The sequence below is a fragment of the Callorhinus ursinus genome, unplaced genomic scaffold (genome assembly GCF_003265705.2).
Source record: "Callorhinus ursinus isolate GAN/ISIS: 27379988/994484 unplaced genomic scaffold, GSC_fseal_2.0 scaffold11, whole genome shotgun sequence".
NCBI lineage: Eukaryota > Metazoa > Chordata > Mammalia > Carnivora > Otariidae > Callorhinus > Callorhinus ursinus.
Genome location: NW_027397073.1, coordinates 35,938,146 through 35,950,505, shown reverse-complemented (window position 1 = coordinate 35,950,505; position 12,360 = coordinate 35,938,146). Strand labels below are relative to the sequence as shown.

At 43.0% G+C, this 12,360-nt stretch overlaps 1 protein-coding gene across 5 annotated transcripts in view; it reads left to right on the top strand.

Moving 5' to 3' along the window:
* The window catches only part of FHOD3 (formin homology 2 domain containing 3), a 449,329-nt gene that overhangs the window by 197,630 nt on the left and 239,339 nt on the right, over positions 1-12,360 (top strand). For all 5 annotated transcript variants that reach the window (XM_025886682.2, XM_025886681.2, XM_073898306.1 and 2 more), the window contains exon 5: positions 3,832-3,937. In XM_025886682.2, coding sequence (XP_025742467.1) covers positions 3,832-3,937 — 106 coding nt within the window. The remainder of the gene's footprint in view (positions 1-3,831; positions 3,938-12,360) is intronic.

Genomic DNA, 12,360 nt, shown 5'->3' with positions numbered 1-12,360 from the left:
TTTCCCTGATGATGAGATATGTTGAGCATCTTTTCATGTGTCTGTTGGCCATCTGGATGTCTCCTTTGGAAAAATGTCTATTTAGGTCCTCTGCTCTGAATTGGATTATTTGTTTTTTGGTGTTGAGTTGTATAAGTTCTTTATATATTTTGGATATTAAACCCTTATTGGATATATCATTTGCAAATATCTTCTCCAGTTAGTAGGTTGCCTTTTTGCTTTGTTGATGGTTTCCTTCACGGTGCAAAAGCTTTTTATTTTGGTGTAGCTGCAATAGTTTACTTTTGCTTTTCTTTCCCTTGCCTTAGGAGATGTCTAGAGAAATGTTTCTAGGGCTGGTGTCAAAAATATTACTGCCTATGTTTTCTTCCAAGAGTTTTACAATCGCACCAAAAATAATAAATTTTCCATGTGAACTTTAGGATAATCAAACAGTAGTTGAGGGGAAGTATTGTTTGTAATAATCTTCTAGCTTATAAGTAAGGAGGAGTAATAGAATTAAAGTATCAGAATTTTTCAACCCTAAGTGAATGGATCTAGGCATTGAGCATCAAGACCTGCTGACATGGTGGAAATGAGATACAGCCAGATTGTATGTGGCTTCTCATGGGAATTCACATTATCATTGATGTGCGCAAGCCGACAAAATCAACCCTGGATCTCATCATGCCTCCATATACAGTAACCAATTTATAAATGATCATGGACAGAGGCATACGTTAATCTACATCACACTGGTGCAGTCAACAAAATCCAGACTACTGGGCTACTTTTCAGGACAAATGACCTAGTTTCTTTAACATAAATTTCAAAGGGAAAAAAGGTTAATTAAAAGACTTTTAAATCCACATGTGGATCTTATTTGGATCCTGGTACAAAATGTAAAAAACAAAACAAAAACACGAACACACAGAAACACAAAACAGTATTTATGAAACAGTTGGAATTTTGGTCACTGACTGGACATTTAATAATGAAGTATTAGTTTTTATTATGAGTACATAGTTTTAAAAAGAGTTTCTGTATTTTGGAGATGCATATTGGAGTATTTATGGATTAAATGATGTGATGTCTGGGATTTGCTTCAAATTAATATGGCAGCAGACAAATTAATATGGGGTGATAGAAGAAACAGGATTGGTATGAATGGATTGGCACCTGGGGTTCACTAAATTGTTCTGTCTTCTTTTGTATATGGTTAAAGTTTTCCATGGTGAAAAAACTTAAAAATAAAACAAAATAAACATGTCTGGGGTCTTTGTTGCACATTCCTTTACCGAGTTTGTTCTGTAGTATTAACTCTGAATTCTCAGGGTTGTTGTTTCTACCGTTTATTCATCAGATATTTTTGAGCCTCCTTTGCTGACATTATGTAGGCAAGGAGGAAGGTGCTTGCTACCTGCAGTGTGTAATCTGTTTGGAAGACCACACACGTGGGCACAGAACAGCTCAAACCAGGGCAGGCATCATTGGGTGGTGAATGGATTACACAGGCTGCAAGCTGTCTCGGGCTTAGATCGCCTTCTCCCACACCCACAGTCTGCATTTCCATCATCTTGTGTTTTCTACATGCAGGGGTTCTTTCTGGAACTTAGAGTATAAAGGGTGTAAAATACAAAGCGCTTGGTCTTTTGCATTGAGTTGAATATTCCTTGACTAATAGGCATTTAAAAAAAATGCAGGTTAAAGTATGGTTAGTGTAGAAAATTCTGAAGTGCAGGGATCATTTCTTATCAGTTGGTGTTAACATTTTGATTTCATTCTAGTGGGAAGTCAAAGTTTTAAAAATCATTTATTAATGCCTAAGTATTTCAGGATACGTGTTAAATCTCAGCCATTGCCAATTTGGAGGACATTCTCCACAATTTATTTTCCACAAATGTCTATTACTTAAGTGCTTATCTACATATGTACATAAATTTTAGTTAGGGTTCTGAATTTTTATAAACACTGTCTCCCCTGTCCGTGTTTTTTCTGAGTACCTTTGCCAGGCAGCCAGCTCTCTGCTGTATTAATATTAGTGATTAGCTTGAGTGGTTTCTTGAGAGCTTGTTCTCACTTTTTCACCATGAAGTCATGTGTGAATCTAGTTTTAGTTAAAGTAATAAACATTTGTTACATGCTTGGAAAAACTTTCTGACTAGACATGAGCTCATCTAAATGTTCACTTTTCACATATGCTGGTGGAAAAGGATATGGATGGAGGGAGAATTATTTTTATTTCCTTTATACATACGAGTGTAAAGTAATTTTCCAAAAACTCATGATATTGTCCCATTTTCTCTTGCTTCCAAAGCCATGATTATCTTAAAGTCTGAGTTAACACAGCTGTCTTTCATTACCTTCAGGGCACAAGCATCACTCCCCCTCTCCCCTCGGTGCCCTCTGAACGTTGAGAGTGTTTTCTGGGTTCAAAGGGAGCCTTCGCCTGGCCTGCCCACATTTAGCTCAAGTCCTCCATCCATATAATTGGAAAATGCCATAAAATCAAAATGAGGGGCTGATTTCACAGAGGGACAGGAGAATTATGTCCGTTTGTCTAAATTATTTTTTTCTTTTTTAGAGATAAACTATGGTTGCTGACCATTCCTATAATAAAAACCCTTCATTATTCCATTAAGCTTTCTACTATTTATATCACTGAGGTTTTTTTTTTTTTAATTTTGGCTCTGTTGTTATAATTGAATATGAATGTTCTAGTCTTAGGCTAGCTGCATTTGAGACCAGGCACTGTCCAATTGAGGAAATCTGGAATAGTAGTGGAAAAATCCCTCTCATAGAGCTCTGTAGACCTTGGTACTACAGAAAATTATGGGGCTGGCTGGACATAGGTGATCTCGGCCAAAGTTTTGCATCTTTATCTGTAAAGAGAAGGTAGGCTTATGTCAATGGTCCTTGAACTGGCTGCCCTTTAGGATTTCCTGGGGAATTTAATAACAGAGCTAGGGCCCACCCCTAATAATTCTGATTAATCCATCTGGGTAGGGTCCTGCTTCCTACTACTCCTTTTTAAAGCTCCCCAGATAATCCTAATGTGAAGGAGTCAGGGGTGAGCATCATCTGAGCACCTCCAAGTCACCTGGAGGATGTGTTAAGTGCACAACGCTGACCCTCACCGTAGAGTGTTCTAGGTAGTCAGTTGGGGTATTTGTATTTCTAACAAGTGCCCAGGCGATGCTCATGCCACCTGTGAGTCTGGACACCCCTCTTTGAGAACCACCAAATTAGATGGTCCCTGAGATTCCTTTCACATCCTGCCTTCTGGGACCTGAGTCTGCCGGCCTGCTGGAGTGGCCCCTTTGTGGGGTCATGTGGCTGCCCCTGACGCATGGCTGGTTGTGTGCTCTGCTTCCTCACTTAGATACCATTTGCAGACCCTTGTAACCACCGACCTTAAGGACTGTCTTTTGGAACAAACGAGTGGCTTTGAATCCTCTGCTTGATGTTCTGTACTGCAATCGAACATTTCCTGTTGCTGAAACCCAGCAAGCTTCATGTGGTCAGTCCCTAGGGACCTGTGGGGGAGCAGAGCTTGGTGATTTTTGAAGAATGAAAAACAGAACACTATAAATATTCCTGACAGGGGATTCATTTGCTTTATCTTTATTAGATTGCCCAGAAGGCAATAATTGGTCTCTGGCAACTAGCACTGTGGAGACTGGTTGTAAAATTCCTCTGGCAACAGTTGTAGATGCCTCATTTGAATAGAGCAGAACAATCTTTAGAGGTCAGTCTGGCTTCAAAGGCTCGTCTGTAGTTTTAACAGCATGGATGGAGGAGGGACTGGGACAGTATTTGAAGTCTTTTTTTTTCTCCCTCCTTTCCTGCCAGGATGACAAAGATTTGGTGCACGAATTTGTGGTGGCTGAAGGTCTGACATGTTTGATCAAGGTGGGAGCTGAGGCGGATCAGAACTATCAGAACTACATTCTGAGGGGTAAGTTATGACATTCCTGCTGCAAGGGGGGCCTGGTATTGTCTCCAGGAACTTCGATACTGAGAGCTTTTATTTTATTTTTATTTTTTTAACATTTTTTTTTATGTTCGATTAGCCAACATATAGTACATCATTAGTTTTTGATGTAGTGTTCAATGATTCATTAGTTGCGTGTAATACCCAGTGCTCACCACCACACGTGCCCATCACCCGGTCACCCCATCTCCCCACCCCTTCCTTCTGTAACCCTCAGTTTGTTTCCCAGAGTTCAGAGTCCATACCAAAAGCTTTCAAAAAAGACTTGGATTATGGAATAAGGTGATAAAGACACTCTATGGCAAAAGATGACACTTACATCAGATTTTATCACTTCCTAGTAACTAATTAGTGACTGAGCTAACTTGACTGGTTTTTATCTCACCTCTCTTCCTGGTTGTTAAGAAGAAAAAAACCTACTTCACATTAAGTTCTTGACAATCTCTTTCATTTGGTAAGGAAAAGACTGCACTAAGTGGGCCTGCATTTCAGCAGGAAGTCACCCAAAACCAAAGAGGCCAATTTATTTTGTGGGGAAAAATTTTTTCTTCCAACTTGGGTTGTTACTGGGAGCGCTTGTCAGAAGCTCACATTCCTCACTGAGTCCTCGTGTTTCTGACTCGGTAAGTTTGGGGTGGGTCCAGAACTTGCACTTTAAAGAATAATTCTGAAAGCTATTGGTATAACTTCCCTCCCTCCCTTTCTTTTTTATAAAGTGAGGCACGTGTTGAGTTTGAAGCAGTGATCATTGTTCCAGTTCATAAAGTTGGTGCTCTTTGGTTATAGTAATTTTGTCTATCTTCATATAAATAATTTTATTTGATCCCATAAAAATGTGACAAGGGAGAGCAGGAATTAGTAGGTTGGACTCTAAGAAATCACTGCTATCAAGTTTTGACTTACAAAAAGAGAGTTTAAATGTAGTTCAATCTTCATTTTGCAACTGAAGGATTTGAGGCTCAAAGACATGGAGCAGTTGTCTAATACAGTCCTTTTCTCTAGGGCATGGTCAAGCGGGGGCTGTGCACAGACCCCCGCAGCACACGTCTCATCTGGGTTTTGTTGCCTCATCTCCATGTTTACCTGCAACCCCACAGCTCCATCTTCCTCGTTCACAGAAGGGGAAAAAGAGTGCTTTTCCTTTTCCTTTGGGTGAAGGATGAGTATGTGAAACGTGATTTACTATCAAACGTCTGTGGTTAGACTTGAATAAGACAGGCAGAGTGTGTTCCTGTCGTGCTTTACCCTGAGAAGGAGCCTCCTGTTGTGTTGTTACCCAGCACAGCCAACCGAGGCCTTCCCTCTTGGACCCTGCCCCTGGGGAGCCACGGCAGCAAAGAGCAAGAGAGAAAACCTAGGGTTCATGGAGAAAAAAAATTTTAAGGACACATTTTGAGTCCATGCTAACCATTTCTGTTCTTGATAAATGCCAAATGTGTGCATGAGAGAGCATTCCTCAGCCTCCTGGTTCTGCTTCACCGTGTTTAGGAGGCTGGGGGGTGTCTCCTTTTGCCCACCTCCCATCTTTTCCTGGGCGTGTATAGATCCTCATTACAAGTTGTCAGTAGAGATGGCTTAAAGATAAATTTGATGAGTTCTATCACCACTGTAATTAAAACATGGAAGCTTCTACAGGGTGTGTAGACAGATGAACCATACACTTTGTCCTGCTATTGCCTCCCAGTGTGGCTGTCTTTGTGACTGAAGAGATTCTCATCCTTAGCTTTCCTTTCACACGAGTCCAACACCTAGAACGGGAAGGTACAGAGATAAGGGTGAGGGAAATTCCTCTAGTTTATTTTCTCCCTGGCTTATGGATGTTTATAAGTCGAACCACCTGGAAGGAGAGAAACCTAAAATTACCTAATTCTGAATAGTGGATCCACACGGTATGGTTTTGTTTTGTTTTTGTTGTTATGTTTAAAGTATATATACACACTTCTATATAGAACTAATATTATAACCATCTACATGTTTATCTTTCTTCTTCTGACCCTTATCTAGGAGCGTATATATGTGTTTTTATAGTGTAACACCAGGGTAAGCATCTACATTGATCTATAGCCAAGCTTGGGTTGAAGGGGGCTGGCTCTGTTAGCTGGGATCAGCCCTTATCAGGAAGGTCACATTTTTTTTTTAAGATTTATTTATGAAAGGGGGTGGAGCACAAGGGGAGGGGCAGAGGGAGGGAGAGAAAGAATCTCAAGCATACGCCCCGCTGAGTGTGGACCCCAATGCACGGCTCAATCCTAGGACCCCAAGATCGTGACCTGAACTGAAATTGAGAGCCAGCTGCTCAACCAACTGAGCCACCCAGGTGCCTCAGGAAGGCCACATTTTTGTCAGAAGCCCCTTGCAGACCTTTCTCATAGGTTGGAACCAGGCCACCTGTAGCTGTAAGGGAGGCCCGTGGACACTTTGGCTTCCTGGACTCTAAGGGGAGGCATCAGAAGAGAAAGGCATGGCTTTAGGGCTGATGAATGCGGTTACCAGTTCCTGCCACATAGGTGGAGTTAGGAGGAAAGAACTCAGCCCTGCTACGAAAGCTCTTTTTAGTGAGCAGCCCTGTGGTGGCCCAGTAGGAGGGAGGGAGGGCCTCCCTGCCACGGAGGGAATTGTGCTGGGGCAGAATAAGCTCAGTGGCTGCACAAGGCCCCAAAAGGTGAGTTGTGCAAATTGTGCCTCCTGGTACGGAAAGATGGTCCCGATATAGAATACTTCAGTGAGGCTCTCTACCTCAATGCTTCTCATTAAACGGGCGATGGTTATTTTATTTTATTTTGTTTTATTTTATTTTATTTTATTATTTTATTTTTTTGGCAGTGGTTTATTGATTGGCAGTTGGCAGTATCAGGAAGGTGCCAAAGTCCGTTACCAAGTGTTTGTGACTCAGAATGCCCAAGCACAACCAGGGGAGAGTCCTTTCGACCATCTGCTGCTTCTCTGTGTGGAAAACACTGCTGACAAAAGACCCTTGCTGCAGACACCCCTTCCTTACACAGGAGGGGGCTCTGCGTTTTCATTGCCACTACCAGGGCCTTGCCTTCAGATCTTTACTTTCTATTCGTGTTCGTTTACTGAAGGCCAGAGCCTCACTGCATTACCTGGAGAATGAGCAAATGCTCGCTCCCATTCAGGTTACTCTGAAATGTTCTGTTTTCCATGGAGCGGAGGTGCCTTTGCATGCCTGCCCTACCTCTGCTAAATCTCAGAAGCCTTGGTATGAGCAGGGCCCTGTGTGCAAACCCCAGCACATTGTGATGTATCTGACCAGAGCCCGTGCCAGGAAGGTACCTTCTGAGGGATGTAAATGACAGATTTCTCAGGGTGTGACTTTTGTGTTTTTATATAAGGAAACTATCATTTTTCCTGGCCCGCATGTTGAGTCACCCCTTCCTGACGTTGAAGAATTCTCTTGTCGGCTTTTTTAGGTTGCAGTCAGCTGCCGGCAGCCACCAGACTTTTGCCATCAAGGACAGCCTTTGAATTGCCTCTTTGTTCAACCTCATTTCAACCCTATTACCTTGGGTGAGGTATGGCGAGGCCAGATGCAGATCTGGAGAGAAACTGCAGAGAGTTTGATAGTTTTATAACTCACAGTTCATTGGGGGAGAACACAGTGTGCCCCACAGAGGCCACTCAGGAGAAGCATGGGGGTCAGTCAGGAGGCAGAGGGAGAGGGCAAGCACCTTTGTTGTGGTTTCCATGGGGAGGAGGTGGTGGGGTGGGGTAAGTACACTTAGGATGGGCTGGTGTGAATAATTTCTGTGGGCCGTGGGGCGGTTAGGGGGGAAGTATCATGGCATAGAGTGTAAAAGCCCGACATGGCAGGTGGCTGGGGGTGTGCACTTGAGCTTCTGGAGAAGAGCTGACCGACCTCTACCCCTTGCCTCAGAACTGTATCAAGAAGTGGGCATTTGAAAAACAGTATTACAACCCGTAAAGTGCGTTGGTTGTCAAACTGCTGTCGGGGAGAGTGTGCCCTTCATGAAGTTACCTTAGGAACTCTGCTCTGTGGGACCACGTGTGAGACCCCCAGGTCCAAAGGAAACAAGAGCATTTGGAGAACCCAGTGCTTTCCACATCTGCTTTTAGAACTCGATTAATTTATCTTTATTTTTGTGCTCGGCTGTCAGCCTTTTTTTTTTTTTAAGGCCCATGAATTTGTTGCTTTTGAGGATGTATCTGCTGAGAGGTAAAGATAGGTTTTGAGTTATGGTGTTAGCCAAGTGCTCTCCAAAAATGTAAGCTGGCTGCTGGGAAGAGGTCGTCTAAATGCACAACATGCAGAAATAATATTTATCTGACTTATTATTCTTGGATGGTTCTAGCTAATGATCTAAAGTTTTTCATGATAGCCAGTATTTAATATAAGTCTCCTGTGGAATTTTGTACCTCCCAATTATTCTTATTAAAGTAGGACCTACAATGGTATACTCCTGGGAACTTTGTGCACACATACTGAGCCTTCACTGTGGGCCCCGTCAGGCCCTGGGGATGTGACCGTGAAACCAGCGGGCCCTGGTGAGCCTTCCTGGGGGGTGCTGTGCACGGGCCACTTCACATGTTGTGTCTCCTACGCCTTATATATTTAGAGAACATATATAGGTGATCTGCCTTGGGGCCGAGGGTGGGGAAAGAGAAAGAGATGAGTAGAATCAGTGAGACCAGCTGCCTTTTCTGGCTGTACTTCAAGGGAAGCTGCTTCTTAAGGGCTAGTTTTACAGGGAGAAATTCAGTTTGATCATTTCACCTAAAGCAAAGTCCCCATTAATCATAAAACACCTCCATCACTATCACTAGCTGGATAAGGTCTTAGAACTACTGTAGCTAAGCCCTTTCATTTTAGGAGAAAACTGCAAATATTTTATTTGTCCCTATAATGCATCTTAAAAAATGGTTTAATGCCTGTCAACATTTAAAAATTGGAACATTTGACCTAAAAAAAAAAAAAAATCCAGATTTCAGGTTTCTTTGGGAAAACCGGAACCAGAGAATTTTAATGCCTTGCCAAATATCACTTAACTATATTCCACTCTGGGGAAAAAAAATGCCTTCCATGTTAGATCTCTTAATGAGGTTCAAGACTCCTGGCCAGGAAGTTTTTGTCGGCATCGGCATCACCAGGAATAGACACGTTGTAGACGGCATGGAAAGATATTTGTGATCTTAGGCGGTGGTGGTACAGAATGATCAAATGGTGTTTAAACCCAAATCCTCCATCCTGGAGAGACATAGAAGTTTGTGTTTTGGCATTTCAAAACAAAGGAGGAGGGTAGAAGTTTGGCTCAGACTGCAGACAGGGAGTATAGGGAGGGGCCCAAACTGGCCCCAAGGTGGTAGGGATGGGAGCAGAAGTGGGGAGCTGCTCACTTCCTGAGCCAAGCTCAGGTCCTTGGCTACTGTGTTTTCTACTGAACAGCCTGGCCTGACTCTCTATCCCCTTACACTGGTCCTGGGGTGCCCCTGACCTGTCTGGGAGGAACCTTCCTCTCCTGAGATGAGCTCTTCGGAGTGCTCAGTCAGGACTTAAGGGATCAGTCATGGCGGCCACATGGCTAGGCTTTGATGTGGATTACGCAAGTGCACAAGTGTCTGGGTGGGGGTCTGTCACCGGCCCCTGGGCATTGAAGCCAGTGTCAGTGATGGAGCTCTTCCTCACTTGATGTCCCTCCTCATGCTAAGTCTGTGTGACAGGGATGGTTCAAGTAGGGAATCGTGTTGGCTGGCACGCATTGATAGCCCATGAAGGTAAACTGAACTGGCAGGTATTTTGTTTGCCCAGTAGAGTATGTTAAAAATTTTTTTTAAATAGCTGTGAACATCTAAAAATTGGGAGATTTGGATGTAAAATTATGGATTTCTGGCTGCTTTTGAAAAACTGTGAGCTCAAGCCCACACAGGGTCCTCATTGCTACATGGCCATCATTAGCTAGAGTTAGAAAAAGCTGTTGCCTTGACATGGGGCACATGGGCTCTGTTTACCTCCATTTCCACCACTCCTTTTTGTGTTGCTCCTGGGTTATTCCACCTATTCCATCACCTCTGTGCCCTGTAGGTGTGTAAGTTTGAAGTTTGACTGATGACATCACAGTCAGTGAAACAGGAGTACAGTGAAATAAAGTGGAAGAGTCTAATTCTGTCACAGCTGGGCATAAGTTGTGATGTCGTTGCTACTTTGTGAACCTGGATCTCAAGTGAATAAAGAGTAAGTGTTTTTATTCTACTGCACCCCAGCATTTCTCAATAGGTGCAGAGCTCAGCATTGCCCTCTGCCTTCTCCCCTGCCCAAGCCCTTACATGAGTATTATCTAGGGAGAGAAACTGTGTCACCACACAGATAGTGGCATCCTCCAGTCTGAATGGCCAAGCTTGGGAAACGGAGGCTGAGAGTAGGTAGAGCTGCTGACTGAGCCCAGAGCATGTTGACAAGAAGACTGCCGTTGGAAACTTGCTACATTGGTTGCACTTGTAATGTGACAAAAGCAAAGCTTTTATCTCTGTCCCAAATCCCATGCCTTGGGCTCCGCTGCTGAAAGTCCTTATTGTCCACTAATCAAAGGAGGGGTCCAGGTGTGTACCAGAGATGAGAATGTCAGTGTCAAGCCTAGTGGATTGGCGGCAATCTAAGATGGACGTGTCAGAAAAGAAAACGGAGTAAAACCAAGTAATGTACATATTTTTCTTAAAACAAATAGCCTTTTATAATTTTTTATTGTGCAGTTTGTGAGCACACTGTTGTATGGAAAGCAAATGGCATACAAAGGAAAGAAAAAGATAAAAATCACCCATAGTCCTATTAAAGATAAAAAAGGTTTTCTACCCACACATGTTCATGCCTACTTCATAGATGCCTTTTACAAAAATGAAGCACCCTTTAAGTATGCTGTCCAGCTGTGTTAAGCCTGGGAGTGGCTTGAAAATCACCTTGGAAGCTGGCTTTGTGACATCTCTTAGACCTTGGTACAATGATTTAACTGCTTTCAACGACAGCTTCCAGGGAGATAGAATCTACTTTATTAGTGTTGTGAAGTTTCAAGGGCTCATAGAAAGGCCTGGATTGTAGTTATGACAGTTATTATCAATAATAATCAATGATATCGATGCAGTAACTACCTGTTGTGGGCTGAATTGTGTACTTCCCCCAAACTCATATGCTGAAGTCCTAACCCACAGGATCTCAGAATATGGCTGGGTTTGAGGATGGGGCCTTTAAAGAGGTACTTAAGATGAGGTCATTAGGGTGAACCCTAATCCAGTATGACTGGTGTCCTTATCAGAAGAGGAGATAAAGATAGACCTGTGTAGGGGGAGACCATATGAAGACCCAGGGAGAAGGCAGCCATACACAAGCCAAGGAGAGAGGTCTCAGAAGGAACCAACCGTGTGGATACTTCCTTCTTGGGCTTAAAGCCTCCGAAACTGAGAAATTTCTGCTGCTTACATCCCTAGGCTGTGGTATTTGTTTCAGCAGCCTGAGCAGACTTAGACACATCCTAGAGCATAACCCTCTGGGGGTTACTTGTCTATTACCTAGGGTGAGAGTTTGGAGGATAGGTTTGTTGTGTTAGTAGGTACAGACATTTGTATCTTGTTTGGGATTGAATCATTGTCCTGAGAAAGGATAAGGGAATTGATGCTCCCACCTGTGTTCCTTTCTTTTCATTTGCTCCAGGCCTGGGGTGATGGTTCTCTCTAACCTTTGTTACTCCTTGTGGTTAGGGCACCCTTATTACTACCAATGAATTATAATACTCCTTTCTAAAAAGTGGTTTGTAATTTTGGTTGTCACCATGTTAAATCCGTCGATTAATTTGGGAAGAATTGACGTGTGCTTGAAAATTCAAAACTATTGGTTACATGTACTTCTGTGTCTCAGGGCAAAGCCTTTTCAAGAATATAACTTCTATATGTGTTCATCTGACTCTTGTGTGAGATGTCCATTTCCTTTGCCTTAGTTACAGAATTTTATGTATATTCCTCCTTGGTGTTTTTGTATTTATTCTTGTTGGTCTCATTTTTGAATTGGGCCTGACATTTACCACATGATGGAGTGAGAAGATTCTCTTGGGGCCTTTTCTTATTTACTTGTTGTACAAATTGGGTTTTGGAGTGTTATCTCCTGAGAAGGGTCTTTCTCACCCCATCCCTGCCCTTGGGTGTGTTTTGCTTCAAACAGGGAGCAATCTGTATCTGGGGCCTCGGTTCCTTGTTTGTAGCAACTGCTTCATGAAGATGATGAGGGAGAGTTAGCTCCTCTCCCTCTGTGTTTACGTGTTTGAATCTTTTCTTAGACTGGTGGCCTGCTTGGTGGAGATTTGGTCTGTGGGTTCTGGCCTTCACCAGCCAGCTAAGGTAGGTGGGCCCCTTGTAGATGCAGGACGTGG